Genomic DNA, 19993 nt, shown 5'->3' with positions numbered 1-19993 from the left:
TGTACGTATTGTGTTGAAATTGTAATAATTGATGATGACGGTCGTTAAAACCCTAATAGTTTGCCGCTAATTGATTTGTTGGTGTTTTTAAAGGTTATTAGCTGCAAATCCTAATTTAAGTGGTTACATGTATGCATATGGAGTATTTAATTGCTTAATGATGATTTATTTTGTGTGTTTTTGTTTTGAATTTGAGTATTCGTTGTAAGCATGTTTGATGCTTGTGTACACAAGTGATTATTAGTATGATGAGTTTTGAATATCAGTGTTTTGTTTTGGTTATTAATTTGTATCTTTATTGTGTGTTTGAATATTTTAGTGATGATGAGGATCTAAATGAGGGGGATCAATTGGAGTTTGATGCTGGATTTGGGAGTATTATTGTTGTGGATAATTTGCCAGTTTGCCTAGAGAAAAGTATGATAAGCTTGAAGGTGTGGTTCGTAAAATCTACAGCCAAATTGGAGTTATTAAGGAAAATGGGCTTTGGATGCCTGTTGATGAAGACACCGGTAAAACCCTAGGTTATTGCTTCATTGAGTACAATACTCCACAGGTATTGACAATAAAAAATCTAGTTATATTTTTATCAAGTTTTAAATAAATCTCTTTCATTGCTTTGTGGCTGTATCTTCTTGTAGGAAGCTGAACTTGCTAAGGAAAAGACGAATGGATACAGACTAGACAGAGCATATATTTTTGCTGTCAACATGATTGATGAAATCGACAAATTTATGAATGTCCCATACGAGTGGGCTCCTCCGGAGATTAAGCCTTATACACCAGGGGTTGGTTTTTGGGTGAAGCGTGAAACTTGATTTTTGTTTATGGCCTTTTTTGGCTATTATAAAATATTAGTAAGATAGCTTGCAACTTAATAATGATGATAATGTCGTTGTGTATTAATGCAGGAGAATCTGCAACGCTGGCTTACTGATGAAAAAGGTAGAGATCAGTTTGTTATCCGTGCTGGATCAGATACGGAGGTTCTGTGGAATGATGCAAGACAAGTGAAGGCTGATCCTGTTTACAAACGCCCGGTAAATAAAAATACTTTGTCTTGGTATCTTAATTAACTTATTTTACTCTGTGAAAGGATTCTGATTATGTTGAATTGTATTCGTCTGCAGTTCTGGACTGAAAGTTTTGTGCAGTGGTCTCCGTTAGGGACCTCCTTAGCCACGGTTCACCGCCAAGGTGCTGCTGTTTGGGGCGGTGCTACTACATTTAACCGTCTGATGCGATATGCTCATCCGCAGGTTAAACTCATTGATTTCTCTCCTGGTGAGAAATATCTGGTTACATATAGCAGCCATGAACCAAGCAACCCTCGCGATACTCATGTAAGAAAGTTTTCTGCTTTATATAGTTTTGTATGATTTTATATTTGGTGGAAGTTTCAACCAGTTTATTTGTAAATGGGTTGTATATGTAAGGCTATATATCATAGTTATCAAATGTACAATGCGCAAAAAAAGCGAGGGTCTAAGGAAAAAAAACGCACTTAAATAAAAAATTAAAAATATATTATATAGATGAAAAATAATATTATTCTTCAAATAAAGTATACAAAAACTATTATATAACATTTAAAATTTTAGTCTAATTTATTTGTAATTGTCTTGTAGTCTCACAAAGGTGCTGTGAATTTTCGTGACAAGTCATTTCCTTTCTATGACAAATTGTGTACCATATTCGGTAAGGATAGAGCTACTGGTAGTAAAGCAGTTGACCTTGGAGAAGAAGATGTTGTTCAAGAGACGCAAAAAAGCTCACCTGTTGATATTGAAGACTTTGATTTTGTTGATGAAGCCGTTCCACATGTTGATAGATCTGAAGGACAACAGGAAGTGTAACAAGCAAGCGCAAAAGAGGTAGAAGCACGGATGCAGATGAGATATATCGAGAGTCTTGCAAAGATATCAAGGAAGTTTTGCTTCGATTTGGGGAGATGGTGGGTGAACAACTTAGCAAAGAAGGTATGGTGGCTCGTGAAATCTATGAAAAGGTTAGTGATGAGTTGAAAGCTTTACCAGGTATCACTACGAAAAAACGGTTCAAAGCAGCTCATTTGATTGGTAAAGATGTGGATCTAGGACGTTCTTTTCTTGCGTTGACAATAGAAGAGAAAATTGAGATGGTCGAGTTGTATACCGATGGTTCAATGGGATAGTTGTGTATGGTTGAAGTATGTTTTGTATGTGAATTGGTTTTAACTATGGTTGATGTTTTTTGCTTAAAAACTATGTTTTGTATGTGAATTGGTTTGATCAATGCATATTTTGGTTGGAATTTATGCATCTTTTTATATGTTTTTTATTTTTTAATAAATATTTGTTATGAAAAAAATACTTGTGCTAATGATAAAGTTGATATAATTCTCTGTTTATTTTCTATGTACCAAACAAGAGAAATGATTCTCAGCTATATTTCTCTACTGAAATCTCTGTACTACCAAACAGAACAGTCAATTCTCATTCTCCAGACCAATTCCCTTTCTCTGTAATTCCATTTCTCTACAATTTCATTCTCTGTACCAAACACCCCCTTACAGTTTTGAAACCCGGAGAAAGCCCAACATTACCGGCCCAAACCCAATTAAAAAACTATCAGGACCCCAACAAAACCCTATGATAAACCCTAAAGTCTAAGCGGCAACTTATATAACCCCTCTTTCAAACCACTTGTTCCTCACTCCGCCTTCAACTCCATCAAATCAAACACACACACATCTCTTCCTTCAATCTCTCTTACTTGCAATGGAATTCTGGGGTAAGCTTCATCTTCTTATATATATCTATTTCACCTCTTTCTGTTATTATTCTGATCATTTAATCGTTTCATTTGAATTTTGTTGGTGTTTCAGGTGTTGAGGTTAAGCCTAATGAAATCCTTAAGGTTACCGTTGAAGACTTTAAGCTGCTTCACATCTCCCAGGTATTAATCCTCTTCTGATTCAACTTTTGCTAACTCGATGAAACTGAAACCTATTTCTTTTATATAAATATGAACGGGTATGAATTTGTAGCTACAAAATTAAAATCTATTTTGTGTATATGGATATGAGCAGTTTGAAGTAATGCTATTGAAAGTTGAAACTAAAACCTAACTATTTAGGTTTCACTTTCGATAGCATTGGTTTCAGCTGGCCATATTTATATGCAATGTTTAGGTTTCAGTTTTTATGTTATTATTTTATACATGCTCATATTTATATTAAAATTTCAGGTTTTAGTTTCATTGCAACTACTTGTTTTAAGTGTTCATATTTATATAAAGTATTGATTTTTTATTTTTACCACTTCATGCTTAATATTTATATAAATTATTATTGTTTTAAAACTTTTTTATATAAATTTGAACGGGTATGAATTTGTTGCTATGAAATTGAAACCTATTTTGTTTATATAAATATGGGCAGTTTGAAGTATTGCTATTGAAATTAAAACATAAAGTATATAGGTTCTGCTTTCGATGGCATTGCTTTTTGCTGTCCATATTTTTATGAAAAGTATAGATTTCAGTTTTATTGTTATCATTTTATACATGTTTATATTTATATATTAAAATTTCAGGTTTAAGTTTCATTGCTACCACTTGTCATAAGTTTTCATATTTATATAAAGTATTGATTTTTTTAATTTCACTTATTTATATGAGTTATTAATCTTTTTTTTTTAACTTTTAAAATTTCAATACTATTCATTTGATTTTTGCTAGTGTTCTTAGTTTATGTTCTATGTAGTTTGCATTGGGCTCATCGTATTTGAGCACAATGAATACTTTAATTTGATTTTAACCTAGTTAATGAATTAGGTTTCAGTGTCATAGTTGTTACTTCATATTCAGATGACTTTTGTAATAATTATGGGACTATTTTATGAAGGTTGCATTAGGAGAGGTGAAGAATGGGAAGAAAGTGGAGAATGTCCCTGTGAGAGTTAACATCAATGACAAAAAGTTTGTCGTTGGCACACTTTCATCGGAGCGTGTACCTCAAATCATATTCGATTTGGTATTCGAGCAAGATTTAGAGCTCTCTCATGGCTGGAAAGATGGAAGTGTCTACTTTTGTGGATACATTGCAGATAATCCAGTTGAATATCCTTTGTTACTTGCTTGTTTTGCATTATGTGTTTTTATTACCAATTGTTTATTGATTATTTTGCTTCCTTAACCATATTGTTTTTCTTTGATTTACTATGGGTGGTGATTCTTATTTTGGTAAGTCTTGTTTTAAAGAAAATATGTTCTGTTTTTTACTTATTTGCTTGTTCATGTTACTAAAGTTGTATAATCACTTGTGGTTTTGCAGGTTCATCTGATGAAGAAGAAGAAGCAATGAACTTTAATGCTAATGGTATAACTTTTGTTACAATTTGCTTGTTCATGTTACTAAAGTTGTATAATCACTTGTGGTTTTGCAGGTTCATCTGATGAAGAAGAAGAAGCAATGAACTTTAATGCTAATGGTATAACTTTTGTTACAATTTGTAGATCTTGTTTCATTTTGTAACAGTGGTTTATTGCTGGAATGGTGTTATGTTTCTTATTGTTATTGATTATGTTTAGGTGATCGTCAAGAAAAGCCAAAAGCAGCAGTGAAGAAAGCAATTGCAAAAGCAGAAGAGGACTCAGAAGATGACTCTGATGATTCCGAGGATGACTCAGAAGGTGATGATGATTCTGATGACTCCATGGAAGAAGATGAATCTGAAGAAGAAAAGGTATTAACTTTTTTATTGTTTTGAGTGTTGCTGACTATCTTTATTGGTTAATTTGCTATAATATGTTCTTAATGTGACTTTATTTAGTTTCTTTTCTTAGTTTTTGAAACTTATTTGATTTAATGTCTTGACAGGTTGTGAAGCCTGTGAAAAGACCTGCCGAGGCTTCACCGAAGTTGGTGGTTCCTGCTAAGAAAGGAAAACCAAACACTCCCCAAAATGGAAAATCTAACACCCCACAAAAATCAGGTTAAAATCTTTTAATTTGGTTTTGACTGCTTAAATGACTTATGTTGACTTTGAGGAAATCTAACATATGTTATTAACCAGGTGGAAAGAAAGGTGGACAAGCAGCAACACCGCAAGCTAATTCGAAGCCTAACTTTAAAAAGGGCAAGAAAGGTGGCAACCGATCGTAGATTTGAGGCGTGCTAGTGTTGGTGATTGGGTATACTAAGTCTGGTTTTGGCCAATTTTGATTTTAATTTATTTAAAATGTATTGTGTTTCTTGGTTTGACAATCTAAATGGATGTTTTGGGTGTTGGAAATGGTTTAAGTTATGTTTTATTTCACTGTTTTCGTCTCTTTGTTAATTTTTAAGACGGCTTATCAAACCATTATCTTTGTTTGAATCCTTTCTTAACACCAAAGAAACCTTGGTTTAATCATTCTGAACATGCAAAAGTGTTTGTAAATTGCTTTGATAAATTATAACATGCTTTTCAACAAGGTTTGATGATCCTAGCAAGATTAGTATCAAGAACATGGAATTTCATACCTCGAAGACGCTAACATTGAATGATTATGAAAGGAAGCATTCCGGGAACATGAATAAGAGTATTCAAACACGCTGGAACACAAGAACACTTATTTTTCACTCTAGGACCGTCACAAATCATTAGACAGCCCGATATTTTCAGTTTTGAACATTGTCTTTGACTTTGTCGGATTTACCATTTGGTCCTTCAACTTACAAAGTTGATATTTTTTGGCACGAAACTTTTCAAGATGCTATATTAAGTGTAGATGGTTGCCAACAGCGTTGTCTTAATCCGTTTTGTCAAACAATCAATTTCTACCGCAGTGAATTTAACGCTCTTTGAGCCTAAGTGCAAAGGACACACTATGTCGATGGGCCATTTTCAGACTAGTATGGCTATTGTGATAGGGAACATCTCATCTTTTGGGTGAAAGGACCAACTATGTCGCACATATGGATTTTGTCAACAACATTATTGTGCCTTTCGGGTCACTAATATCGACGTTGATGAACTTAACCACGTCCATCCTAAGGTATGCATGGGTCCAACAAATCCCATATATATCTACACCTTTGTATCATTTAAGAGGAGAAAACGAAGCATTAAGTGGAACGTAGATGCCCTGAGTTAATGTCGGGACACATTACACATCCCTTGTTTCAAAAGTATACTGCCCAGCCTCTATAATGAATAATATATATTATGTGGGGGTCGTGACTACATTCTTATAGGCTTATAGCAAATGTTATGAGCATAAGGGGATTCGAACAACCGACCGAGGCATGCAATTTTTTGGGGCCAAATTATATATATATATTTTTAAAGTTTTTTCTTTTAAATAATTGATAAGGATCAATGATTCTCAGCCCCCGATTTGCAGTAACCTTTTTACCTTCTTCCTTCTCCTCAACCTTATTCTACAAACCGTGCGTAGAATACAAAACCTCCTCCTCACTAGATTCTACAAAACCCCGTTGATATGAACGACAACACAATCTGATTGATTTGTGTTAATTCGGTTTAGATCTTTGTTGACGGAATTAGGGCTAATTGGTTACCTAATTTAGGGAAAGAGGGTTTCAACAATACGTGTTACCGCTTTAACAACATCCTTTAAGAACAAATGTACTTAATTTTATCAATTTCGAATTGCGTTTTCTTTATTTTAGTGATTTATCAACTGGGTTTTATTTGTTTTAATCATTTATGAAACTGGGATTATTTTTATTTTTTTCCCGTTTTTAGTTCAAACAATAACTGGGTTTCATCATGATTTGATTCAAATAACTTTCATTGGTTTAATATATTTATTTCCAGTTGGTAATATTTGTGAATATGTCAGTTACGTTAAAGAATGCGGCAATTTCTTCTATTTTGACAATAACTTTTCTCAAAAGTTTGATTCACATGTGTTTGGACCAGCTGAATGAATCACTAGCAAGGGGAATTGGGGCAGCCCTTTGTAAAAGTTTGATTTCAGTTAGGCCAAGTCTTGGTAATTTGTTTTATTATTATTATGCAAGTAAACGAGATGAACAAACACGAATGGAGCATGTTCATGTTTGTTCAACTTTAATAGAACATAGAATATAAACGAATGAGGTTTTTTTGTTCGTGTTTGTTCGTTAACAATATAAGCAAACCGTTTACGAATGAATACAACCGAGCTAACGAAGAGTAAATGTGAACAAAAATGCGTTGGACCTAAAAGGTTATTCAGACTGAATAATTGTAACGTGCCTAACTTATAACTGAATATAATAACTAACGTAAACGAGTGGACTTAAACAAACATAAACCAACTAACATAAATGAATGTAAACGAACGCGCACAAACGAATTTAAATTAGCAAACGTAAACGAACGTTCATGAACATAAATGAACGAACGCGACATGTGTTAATGTTTGTTCGTTTAACTAAATGAACAAAAAGTTTTAATTGCAGTTGGTTCTAAGGTTCTGAGGCCTTCTTCAAACTCTAATAAGTGACTGCAACTAGCAATTGGACCTCAAATTTGGAATAATCTGTTTAAATGATGACAGGTTGGTTATTTTGACCATTTTAACCTTTTCTAGGTGTGACATTAACACATTTCACTAAAAATCAAACCAAAGTTGGATGTTTTTTTTTCCAAGATTAGCCTATTTTTATATATGGGAAACAAAAATTGGGGTATCTAAATATTTGAAATTTGGTTTAGAATATGCTACTTGCCAACATTTTCTAGGTTGTCACCTTAAATTTATAATTCTTTAAATTATATTTTTTGTAAGTGAAGATAAACTACAATGGACAATTAGATGTCCTTGCAAACAGTATTGTTGCACTACATGTTCTCCTACAAATCAGGTAAATTTAAATGCTATATTAAGTAAATTAGATGATTATTTATAAAAAAACAATATTTATATAGACGGTTATACTTTTTGATAGCAGTTAATGTCTATATTGCAGTTCCTATAAAGTTGGGATTTGGTGTTGCAGTTGCTAAACCACTCTATATAATTGTAGTTCCTATATGTAGTTATCAGGTTCATTTTTATTTGTGTTGCTAAGTGATTCCGTCATGGACAAAGAGTTAAATCATCACACATCCTTCTATGATGAGGAGGTACTTTAATTCAGTTTTTTGTTTCTAAGTTTCTTATAATTTATCCTCTAACCATTGATGTTTTCCTACTTGTAGAGCAAAATTATTGAAACAGGAAGTAAGCTTTATGAGGTACATGAGGAGGTAAGCATGTTTGAGTTATTTGAGTTTCTAATGCTTTTTTTTTTCTTTTATGAAAGAACTTTTGGTTTGTTTTTTATGTGTTACAATAACTTCCTAACTGTTTTCATTTGTGTTTTTAGCTTCACAAACCTGAGAAGGGCGTCGGTGAACCCACTTACGATTTTGCAGGGGAGAGGTGGTGCAGAATTGTCCTGGGAACTTCCTGAAGCATTAAGCCAATGTTTCTTGGAGGGTAAAACAGGGGTAGGTATGCAATTTAACAAAGAACATAATCCTTATACAAAATAATCCGACATTTTATTTATTTCTGCAGCATTTGAACCGACATTTTATTTATTTGTGCAGCATTTGAACTGACATTTTATTTATTTCTGCAGCATTTGAACCGACATTTGATTTGGATTTATGTTGGAGTTGAAGAGGCCAGGTGACAACGGTAGCAGGTTAATTTCAGATTTATATGGCCAGGGGAAATTTAGGAATAGCATGTTTTGGGTTAATATTACTTTATATTGTGGTCAGTATTGAGCAACAAGTAAGTTGTTCAGACAACTTTGAATGGCAGTCAACAAGTAGCATATCTTCTCTCTTTTCAAGCAATTGCACATATGCTCGTGTGTTCTTATATACATATGTAATGCGTATGTATATGTACCTGTCTAAGTGAATATTTAAGTATGTGCTTTTATTAAGTGTGCCATATTTATGCATATGGATTTATGTTGGCGATTTAGTAATTTTATGTATCTTTACACACTCAATGTAGATTAGTTGATTATGCAATTGTGCACTCACAGTAGTTTTAAGAGTTTCTTTCAACAAAAGAAAATACAGCCTTAACGTTGATGTTATATTATTTTGACTTTAGAACGTCAACTGTGTGCATATGTTTTGTAAGTTGATCCCTTCATTTGTTAAGGTAAAATATAAACAAAGAAACACACACACACACACACACACAGGAACCTTAACTTTTATCGTAGTAAACTAGTGTTTTACCGGCGCGTTAACAAATTTGGTTGGTTTCCATCATGTTCGTTACGTTACCATAACTAAAACAAAAAAAATAAAAAAAAGGTATACACAACACGCATGACCCACGAAATTGGACTTAGCAAAAAAAAAAAAAAAAAAAAACTATTTAAACAAACAATAACAACCATTTCTCATTGTAAAGATTTGAACTTGGGTAGTAAACCACATTAGACATAAGAACATCTCCACACACCTAACATGATAGAAGTTAAGTTGTTTTCCAAGTGAAAATTATCTATTATATACCAAAACAAAAGTTTATCAAAATAGAAACTTTGTAGCACCAACATTCTCTTTTATAATATTTATATAATTTTTATCATTTACAACTCTAGTTTGTCTATTGTTGTATTACTACTTGTATGGTGTTTTGTGTACATTGGTTGTGTAAACTAGTTATTCTGCTAATATGGTGGTTATTGTTTTGACCTGTTTCAAGTTGACCTTCACCTCATTATCTCATCTGGACATGCCTTCCCCATTCATGTTATAAAAAATAATGTAGTCGTCATATTACCGTGTTGATATTCCCGTCCACCGGACGGGTAAAGCACTAGTTATATATATTATTATATATTAGGCCTAATTTCTTTTTTTATCCATAACCCATTTAAGCTATTGGACCCAATCTAAATTAAAAAAAATAAATAAACAAATACATACGACGCCGAATTGCCGATTGAATTCCATATTTCTAGTCATAATCCTCCTGTGGTGAATGAGATCGACGATCGACCAGAATTCCAGAAGCTATCATTGTTATATAACTTAACTTCGTTTAAAAAAATTATCTTATATATATCTTTACTCATTTGAGCCTATGAGCCTTTTTTATTTTAGCTAGACCAAGGTGTTTAAGTTCCCGGAGATGACCCTCGTGGAGCTACAGAACCTAGGGGTGAGAAGGAAACCGAATTAACAGAATCGAAACCGAATTTAACCGAAAAAACCGAACCGAAGCATTAACCGACGGTTAATTTTTTGTTTTTTTGAAAAACTGAAATTTTGGTTTCGGTTCGGTTTTTCATTTTTAAAAAACCGAACCGAACCGATATGTGTTTTTACTTAAATATTAATATAATTATATGTGTTTTTACTTAAATATTAATACAATTATATGTGTTTTTTTAGATGTTATGACCGGAAACAAAACACCAAAAGGATCTACCATTGATAGTGATGAAGATTATGAAGATGATGAAGATTGGGAGTAAACTTTAAAGATGAATAAGATGAAAAATGAAGATTGAAACTAAACTTTTAGTGTTTTTTGATTAAGAACTTTGTTGAATTTTAAACTCTAGTACTCTTGCAAGTTTGTATTAGTTTAGTTTCATGTAACAAATGCCTATTTTTGTATTTTGAATTAATATGCATTTTCATTATTTTGGATTTTTTTTACAATTTCTATACACGTAAAAAAACCGATTATAACCGAACTGAAACCGAACAACCAAAAACCAAACGGTTTGTATATTCAAAAAACCGACTTTTCGGTTTCGGTTTCACCTAAAAGCCGAACCAAACTGAACCGTACTTAGCCCTAACAGAACCAATATGTGTTAATGCATGTTGGCTCAAGGATCGTTCCTAGGGCTAGAGATGGCTTGGTAATAAATAATATAGGACGGCTTGGATTTTTGACCCATCGGGTCGTATCCATATTTATAACCCGTCGGGCTATAAGGCAAAACCCAATAAAAAAAACACTAAAACCCTATAAACCCTAATTGTTAGGCGGCAACTTCACCTGCCTGCCTATATAAACTCCTTTCAAACGCTTCTTCCTTCATTATTATTATTATTATTATTATTATTATTATTATTCCGCCTCTTCTTCTCAACTCCATCTCTTTCTTATTTAATTAATTAATTGCAATGGAATTCTGGGGTACATAATTTCTCTTCATTCTTTTCTTATAACTTATAATAAAGCTATACGATTTTTATTGTATATTAATCTTTTAATTTAATTATGAATTTGTTTGCATGTGTTTTAGGTGTTGAGGTTAAAGCTAATGAAAGCCTTGAGGTCACCGTTAAACGAGATAAGCTTCTTCATATCTCTCAGGTTCATTCAGATGAATTAATAACAAAATTTTATTTTAACCTATTTAATATTATTGGTTTATACTCATAACTCTTTTTCGGTATCGGGGTATATGTTACAATTTTGGGATTATATTTTTATGAAGGTTGCATTGGGAGAGATGAAGGATGGGAAACGGGTGGAGAATATCCCTGTGAGAGTTAATATGAATGGCCGAAACTGACGCTGTCGTCCGAGCTTGCACCTCAAGTCATCTTTGATTTGGTATTTGAGCAAAATTTGGTGCTTTCTCATGGCTGGAAAGATGGAAGTGTCTATGCTTGTGGATACATAGCAGATGATCCAAATTAATATCCTTTGTTTGTTGATTATTTTGCATTATGTTGTTGTTTGCATTTATCGTAGCGTTCTTGATTGGTTTAGATACTGATTGTTTGTTGATTATGTTGGATCCTTGACCGTATAGTTTGTTTTCTTTCAGTTTACTAGACGTAGTGATGATTTTGGTGAGTCTTGTTTTTATTAGATTATTATTCTGTATCAGTGTCATTTGACTAAAGCTGGATTGTAAATCATGTTGTTTCAGATGAAGATTCATCAGATGAAGAAGAAGAAGAAGAAGAAGAAGAAGAAGAAGCGTTGAACGTTAATGCTAATGGTAAAATATTCTTTACGTATAATTTTTTTTTTTCATATTGAAATTGTTGGATACTGTTAGAATGTTTATATGACCTGCAGTACCCTTTTTTATTTATGTTTAGCTGTTCCTGAACAAAAGCCCTTGAATAAGGTAATTGCAAAGGTAGAATCATCATCGGATGATGATTCACAAAATGCCTCTGACGATGATTCAGATGAACAAAAGCCGTTGAATAAAGTAATTGCAGAGGTAGAATCATCACGGATGATGATTCGCTAGATGACTCCGAAGATGCTTCTGATGATGATTCAGATGAACAAAAGCCGTTGAATAAAGTAATTGCAAAGGTAGAATCATCATCAGATGATGATTCACAAGATGCCTCTGACGATGATTCAGATGAACAAAAGCCGTTGAATAAAGCAATTGCAAAGGTAGAATCATCATCGGCGCTAGATGACTCCGAAGATGCCTCTGACGATGATTCAGATGAACAAAATCCGTTGAATAAAGTAATTGCAAAGGTATCGCTTGATGATTTGCTAGATGGCTCCGCAGATGCCTTTGATGATGATTCAGATGACAACTCAGTGGATGAAGATGAATCTGAAGAGGAAAAGGTTGTTACTTTTATGACCTTTGTGGTCTTCCTTGATGAATACAGTTTTTTAGATATGTTTTTGTGAGGCATATGTTTAATTTCTTAAACCATTATTGTGCAACATCTTGATATATAGGTTGTGAAGCCTGTGAAAAGGCCTGCAGAATCTGCATCGAAGTCTCCGTTTTCTGCCAAGAAAGGAAAACCAAACACCCCTCAAAATGCAAAATCCAACACCCCTAAAAAATCAGGTTAAGCATATTAACTATTTAATTATTGTTAATCTGACGTGTCTTTTTAAAGCCTCTTGATTGACAGAATCTTTATTATTTGCAGGTGGAAAGAAAGGTAGTTCAAAACCCAGCTTCAAAAAGGGCAAGAAAGGTGGCAATCGTTCGTAGATGATGATACATTTGTCATAGTGTGACTAAGCTTATTTTTGGCCAATTTTGATTTTCTATTTTGTCTATTTCTATTTTTAAAATGGTGTTACTGAAATTTTTGGTTTGACAAGATTACCTCTAGACATTGGGAAGTTTGTTGCATTATAAACTGATGTTTTGCGTATTAGAAATGGTTTAATTTAATGTCTTGTGATTGTGACTTTTTGCATTAGTTTTTTTTTTTGGGGTCATTTCCCAGCCCGATTTAATAGCAGATTCGACCTTTGGTTGTGTCCAGGTTCTTGTAGCATGAGACCTGGTTGTTTTGAGGTTTAACTGCAAAATTAAATTACAGAATTTTTAATCTACCACAAATAATAAGCATACATTATAAATGCATATATTCACACAAAAGTTTGTAACATATATTTATTTGCTAACTTTTATGATTCCACCATTTTTCTTGTCTCAGTTTTAGATCAAACATCTCAATTAACATTAAAACCATCTACCAGGGTAAACCAACTTTTATGTAAACATAATTAAGCGAATTAAATCTGCCTTACTTTGATGATTTCCAACATTAATAGCACACTAGTTTCTTAATCATATTAGTGATGGTATCCTTTTGTTATAGCATTGGGGTAACTTTGGAGTGGAAAGTTGAATCAACTTTGTTATGGTATATTTAGGACTGAGTTTTGGAAGCACACTTGAATGATGTTATGATTGTGTATGTCCATGGCTAGGTTAAACAAAAAGTAGTTTGTTCATCTTATTCTAGACTTTACAATCATATTAATAGTCAATAGTGACAAAAATGATGAGGATCATATCACATGTTAGTAAAAAACAACTCATCCATTGTAATAGCATTTTGTAAAGAACGACCTTATAGGCAACATGTGCGTTCCAACTTCAAAAAACGCAATGATAATATTTTGTGAAACAACTTGATAGCTAATATAACACTACAACATATTATCATTAGTTACCCTTAGTATCAACTTGTTGTAGTGTTACATAGCACAAAAATATATACTTTAGTTACCAATCCAAACCATGAACACACCAACACAAAGGCCTTAAATATGCAAGTAAATACCAATTTAAATGCAAAGCCAACATCCAAACCTCTTAAAAAAGTATAAAGAAAATCTAAAAGTCAATATATCACCAACTAGTGTAAAATAAAATCCATTCAATCTAACAATTTCTCAACCCTAATCTCATTACCGTCATACTTCTTTCAAATGCAACACCAAAGCTTGTAAGTCACATCTTCCCCTGCAGATTACTGTCACAAATAATCACCTGTAAAACAATTCACAACAAAAAAAATATAAGGTTATTATTATTCATGGTTAGAAGAAGCAATGCAGAGCACCCTCCACCTGCAAATCTGTAACCTAACTCTGCAAAATCAGTTTCACTAAGCATCAACAAAAACAAATCCACAAATCGTAACAAACTAGAATATGTAAAATTTATATCACCCAGCCTTGATGCATACTTATCAGAGAACCTAACTGCAAAAAACACAACTTTATGCACAAGTGAAGTAGGTATGCATGCTTTTCAAAACCAAAGCTTAAACATGATTAGTGGCAAATTGTAGTGGCCGATAAGGCGAGAACTTTTGTTAGTTGTGAACAAATACCGGTTAACAAACAAGAAAACAAACATCAAACTGAATTTTTGAAAGTGCATTGTATGACACACATCTGATCACACCATGACAGACTGAGCCTGAGTGACTAACTGGGCTGGTCAGGCAGGTTCAGTGGTGGGCCGAAACAGGTTTGGGTCAATACAGGTTTTGGGGAAAACAAGTTAGGGTAAAAACATGTTCGTTTTAGAAACTATCAATTTGGTCCAGATCAAAATAGGTTTGGAACAAAACGGGCCATTTTAAAACATAATTTTGCCTGCGAGGAATGAGTAGGTGGTATAGACAAACAACGGTATGGTGGTACTAACCCACTTGGACCTTTTTAAGTTAAATGAGTTTTGTAATAGTTGTCTGTCTTGACCCGTTAAGCAGTTTTAGTAGACCCAAATTGACCCATTGACTATTTTAAGATGACCCAAATGGAACCATCACCCATTCGTTGAAAAATGGGTCATGTTTGCCACCTATATGACAGACTAATGTATGTAAAATAAGTGAAAAACACAGTAACAAAATAAGTTCTAACAACCCAAATCATGGAACTGTAAACCTGCACACCACCTGCACAGTGGAAATGGCAGTGAGACAAATGATGGTTGTGGTTCAAGACAAAAAACAAGCCTACCTAGAGATGGCAATTTCAAACCATTTACAATAGTAGATGATTATTCAATTTATAAAGCTTGTTTAAACATAATTAACCCACTTGTTATTCATCAAAAAGGTTAAACTTTTGATTAAAAAAAAAGGTGTTTCAGGTCAGCCCAACCCATCCATTTTGCCAACTCTAATTATCAAAACAAAATACCATTTTAATCTCTATCCAGGAATCGAGAATGTTAGTTAGAAAGAGGAGACTAACCAGAAAAACCATACATAAAACCAAACTAATGCTCGTATTGATCCAGCCGCTCATTACGATCATAATCATCACTCCCATTGACCTCTTTGACTTTTTCCTGTTCTCTTTGCTTGTTCCATTGCTCAATTCTGGCACGCCTTTCCTCACTACCTTCCCTAACTGGAGATAGGTGTTTTCTGCCTTCTGAACTCCGGCTACGGTCTCTTCTATGAAGTGGGCTCGTGGTCCTGTGCCTTCTCGATCGGCCCTCATGGTCGCGATCCCTGTCATCATACCTTCGGCTATGACCGCGACTCCCATAGTCCCGTTCTTCATAGCTTCTATGTCTGTATGGACTTCTGCTCCTGCTCCGGCTTCGGCTATGCCTTCTTCTGTACCTACCAAACAGTTGCCGTCTTAATTCCCTGGAAAAACAAAAAGAAAAATCAGAAAAGAATAGTTAAAACCCTAAACATTAAACCCTAAAACGGAAGAGATTATTATATATGAATGGAAATAAGTCAACCACCTGCCAATCTTTTTAAGATGCATGAAGTTGCAATAACCGCCTCGATTGCAGGTGTTTTCCTCAAACTGTCTGCAAGTAGCTTCTCTAAAATCAGTGACTGGTGAGAAGTCAACGATGATTGGTCGACCTGCAGAATGTTTTCATATTAACAGAAGCTGAAAATAACAACAACAACAACAACATATGAAGAGTATGCATGAAACAATACCAGCATAATATCTTCCACTGAGATTCTTCAATGCTTTGGCAGCATACTCTTCCTCCCTAAACTGAACATACACATTCCCCACCTGATAATAATAAAATAAAAACAAAAACAAATACAAATACAAAACAACATATTAAACTCTTATAGCTTATTTTCTGGCTTATAGCTTCTATTTTTTTGGCCTAGCTTTTATTTTTTGGCTTATGCATATATTTCAAAGTAGCTTATAGCTTATTTTCTATTATTTGATAAACTCTTTTTAAGTGTTTGGATTAGCTTATATTCTACAAGTTGATAATAAATTGTTAAATCCACCATTCTTTAATTTGCTATAGTAATAAGTTGCTTCAATAATGATTAATCCACCACCATTTGAGGTCAAATGAGTAACTTACACCCTTACACCAACAAGCTTCTTCAAATAAGCTAAAAAGCCATCTTCAAATAAGCTTCTTCAAATTAGCTTACATAAGCTTATAAGCATAAGCTTAAAAAGCTAAACCAAACACCTAATTAAGCTTATTTTGTAAAAAAAAAAAAGCTAAAAAAGCTATAACCTTTGTTAAAAAAGCTAGGCCAAACACCCCATATAACAATATAAAGCATGGAGAATTAATGAGATAGTTACCATATGGTCAGCAAGATTATCACAAACATTCAAGCTCTCAATCTCCCCATACTTGTTCAGCTCCTCAAACAAATCCTCATAAAAATCCTTTAAAAAAATAATAATAAAAACTTCAAAACGTCATCGTTTCAATACTAACAAATGTCCAAACCCTAGGGTTAGGTTACCTCAAAATGATCTTGGATTTTGCGAGGATCGATGGGGTTTCCTTGAGCGTCAACGCCAGGAGTGATCATATCAGGTCGCTGGTACATGTTGGACAGTAATAGCGTGGGGCTGACGCTAGGTTTAGTGTGGAGTCTAGAACAACGATCGCCGTGTCTGCAAGCTCCGATTTTGAAGTAAAAGGGGCAATTGACCCTGTCTTTCTCCGTACCGAATATGGATGCTAGATGCTCCGCCATTGTGATGAGATCAAGCAATGGATCTTGTTCGTTTGCTATCGATTGATTGATCTGGGTTTTAGATGCTGTACGCAGATGGATGACAAGTTATGTAACACACCCGGAGTTCTTTCTGGATGCTTCTATTTGAAGATATAAATGTCGGTTTTATACATTTATAGATATTTGAATTAGAATAATGACCAAATAAACAAGGAGGTGGTTTGCCCGAGAGGTTAAGGGGGAAGACTTAAGATCTTCTGCACATAAGTGCGCGTGGGTTCGAACCCCACAGCCACCATTTTTTCTTCGTATTTATATGATTTTTGTTATCTTTTTTTTAATATTCTAACAAGCCAACATAGATTATTTTATATGGTTTTTTACTTTTGCATCAAATACTTTCACAATACTTATTCCCGATATCAGTGTTTTACGTCTTAAGTATTAACTTTTAATGTTAATATTATTTTTTAAAGTCTTAATCAATTCTTACTTGCTATGATTGTTTGTGTTTTGCAATTTGCAAAAGGTTAATTTGTTAATGGTAGCAGACTATACTAAATTGTTAGTGTTAAATTGCTATATATATAAATTTTACATGATATTAAAATTACCGTAATCCCACCGATATTTTTCCGCATTAACTGTTTAGACCATAAGTATAAATTGATTGTAGTTTTAAGCTGTGTATTCCGCCCATAGGTGATCTACCGTCTTTCCTAACAAGTCAACGAAGAAACCATCATTATATCCATTTCTCATCTTCTTATTAAGTTCAGCCACAAACCCATCTCTAAGACCATTACAATAGTCAAGGAATCGAGCCGTCACATCATACCCTTGGTCCCATCTGTCTCCTTGCCCCGGCTGAACCCAATGGCTAGGCATGTACCCGGCCTTTAACCTTACATAATCTGCTATTTCTTCAATCAATCCTCCGGGAGCTTGACCAGTACCATTCCATTGCCATACATGAGTCATCTCATGATAAAGTACCCTGAGTGTAATTTGCACTGACATGAATATCGTCGTTTGAGGTATGATTAGAATATGGAGACATGATGCTGTTGATCATAATCTTTAAGTTTAAATTTAGAGTTAATTCATTTATCCTTTTTATTGAGTATATTTTATGTTTATATTTATCTCTTATTAGTTAGCTTTTGAATGTATCGTGTCAAGGTGATGAATAATGATGTTTTGCTTTTCCAAATGATAAGGAAGGTATCACTCCTTGGATACACAATTTTTTCCATCCAGGAAAAAAATGTGAGCCCTTGGATTTAAACTATGAGTATTGGGAATTGAGCCTTTTTGGGTTCATGAATATTTAATTGAATTTCTCAAGTTTCTGTTATCTCTCTATTATCGAGTCTATTGTGAAAAACGACTGACAATATCAACTGGAAGGGCTACAACGGTTAGTGCGAGAAAGTACATGGGCGGTTTGGCAAACTCTAAACGGGTGGTTGGAGAAAGACTAATAAAATCCAAGGCTTAATTTGAATTAGTTGGAGTTTAAGTTGGTTATGATGATCATTCTAATGTTTAGATAATGTTCATTTCTAATATCTAGGCCAAAGTCGCTGCAAAACATCCATCCAACAACCTATTTCAATCGTGTTCATGGACTCACTCATCTTGCCACCTCAACCATTAAGAACTTATAATTTTTTGTTTAGATTTTTCTTGTGTGTGTAGAATCTACATGATGGTCGGTCGACGATAATAAAATCCATTAGGAGAGAGATGTTATTTCAGCAATTGAGTCACAGGTATATGGCATATTTTCCATAAAGTGGTGACGAAACGCATAACTTGCACAAATATTTCCATTTTCCAACTCGATCCAACGTTCGTAGAGCTATTTACTCGATCGCAGACATTTCTGGAACACCTCTAACAGATGGACAAATAGTTGATTTTGAAAGAACTTATTGTCAACTTCTTTCAGATATGAATCTATCGAATTCAGAAGGGAAGCCTTATATCAGTATCTCAATTTCAATTCAAACATGGGTTTGATTCACACTTCATGTTCTGAGAAATCTTTACCATCCAAAAAGAGGAAAATATGGAGTCTTTGTCTAAAGAAATGCATTGAGAAAGGGCAGATGTATAAAACTTTTCAACGAGATAGTGCTTATTCAACTCTCTCAAAATGGAATCTATTCCAAACATATATGTCGTGGTTCCTTACTTCGACAAGGTACATATATCTAAAGTTTTTACTTTTAGATAGTTTTTCAAATCTATTGCCGATTTTTGTATCCATTTTAGCGTCATTGTTTTCGAGTACTACGCGTGTGGTAATGAACTTATGGGCCCCATACAAGAAACTTTTTGAACAATAATGGTAACCCATCATGATTCATTATGATGATCAACACTTCACTATGCTCAAGCTCTCAGTTCTTGCGGTAGGATGTAGGGTTGACAATCTATGACATGACTCATGTTAATTAACATGATATGTCTCGACACTGAGTTAAAGGCGTTAGTGATTGAGGTAAACAAGTCGATAGATTAATGGCACGATTAAATAGACGGGTCAATCCGCTTATCCCATTTACTGCAGTTTGCAACCATAGCACATTTAATGCAATACTTTGAGCATTCGGTTTTTGCATCAATAAGACAAGTCAGTCTAGATGTCAAGACTTGTAGACAATTTGCTTATTGCATGATCTCATCATCGTTATAAAGAGATTGTTTAACTTATGTGTAAATCCTAAGGTGTTTATAATTTTTTTATTCTTTTTATACCGTTAAAAATATAATATATAAAGTATGAG

At 33.8% G+C, this 19993-nt stretch overlaps 2 protein-coding genes, 1 non-coding gene and 2 pseudogenes across 3 annotated transcripts; 3 read left to right on the top strand and 2 right to left on the bottom strand.

The window, feature by feature from the left end:
* Positions 1 to 2690: 2690 nt before the first annotated feature.
* Positions 2691 to 5210, top strand: LOC143537125 (histone deacetylase HDT1-like). The gene is made up of 7 exons (XM_077030958.1): positions 2691 to 2772; positions 2867 to 2937; positions 3887 to 4110; positions 4290 to 4360; positions 4573 to 4727; positions 4862 to 4976; positions 5058 to 5210. Exons 1-7 carry the CDS (start codon positions 2760 to 2762, stop codon positions 5144 to 5146), a joined length of 738 nt encoding a protein of 245 aa, XP_076887073.1. The 5' UTR covers positions 2691 to 2759; the 3' UTR covers positions 5147 to 5210.
* A 5876-nt stretch (positions 5211 to 11086) lies between these two features.
* On the top strand, positions 11087 to 12952 carry LOC143537123 (histone deacetylase HDT2-like; annotated as a pseudogene).
* A 1981-nt stretch (positions 12953 to 14933) lies between these two features.
* Positions 14934 to 17270, bottom strand: LOC143537122 (splicing factor U2af small subunit B-like). The gene is made up of 5 exons (XM_077030957.1): positions 16980 to 17270; positions 16813 to 16899; positions 16185 to 16266; positions 15977 to 16103; positions 14934 to 15872 (listed from the first exon to the last, which is right to left on the bottom strand). The coding sequence occupies exons 1-5, from the start codon at positions 17214 to 17216 to the stop codon at positions 15494 to 15496; spliced, it is 912 nt and encodes a 303-aa protein (XP_076887072.1). The 5' UTR covers positions 17217 to 17270; the 3' UTR covers positions 14934 to 15493.
* Positions 17271 to 17413: 143 nt separating this feature from the next.
* Positions 17414 to 17496, top strand: TRNAL-UAA (transfer RNA leucine (anticodon UAA)). Its single transcript has one exon. It is a non-coding gene; the product is annotated as a tRNA-Leu (tRNA).
* Positions 17497 to 17846: 350 nt separating this feature from the next.
* LOC143537096 (uncharacterized) lies at positions 17847 to 18218 on the bottom strand (annotated as a pseudogene).
* Positions 18219 to 19993: the final 1775 nt, after the last annotated feature.

Source organism: Bidens hawaiensis, unplaced genomic scaffold (assembly GCF_021521415.1).
Source record: "Bidens hawaiensis isolate Kalapana, Puna unplaced genomic scaffold, B.hawaiensis_p1.1 tig00011081_1, whole genome shotgun sequence".
NCBI lineage: Eukaryota > Viridiplantae > Streptophyta > Magnoliopsida > Asterales > Asteraceae > Bidens > Bidens hawaiensis.
This window is presented reverse-complemented; position numbering and strand designations above follow the sequence as displayed.

Coding starts and splice junctions, on each gene's coding strand:
- LOC143537125 (XM_077030958.1), top strand. Junction 4,111..4,289: donor AATCCAGTTGAATATCCTTT/GTTACTTGCTTG, acceptor ATGTTACTAAAG/TTGTATAATCACTTGTGGTT. Junction 4,977..5,057: donor TAACACCCCACAAAAATCAG/GTTAAAATCTTT, acceptor GTTATTAACCAG/GTGGAAAGAAAGGTGGACAA.
- LOC143537122 (XM_077030957.1), bottom strand. CDS start 17,216: ATGGCGGAGCATCTAGCATCCATATTCGGTACGGAGAAAGACAGGGTC. Junction 16,900..16,979: donor AAATCCAAGATCATTTTGAG/GTAACCTAACCC, acceptor ATTTTTTTAAAG/GATTTTTATGAGGATTTGTT. Junction 16,267..16,812: donor ATAATCTTGCTGACCATATG/GTAACTATCTCA, acceptor TATTATTATCAG/GTGGGGAATGTGTATGTTCA.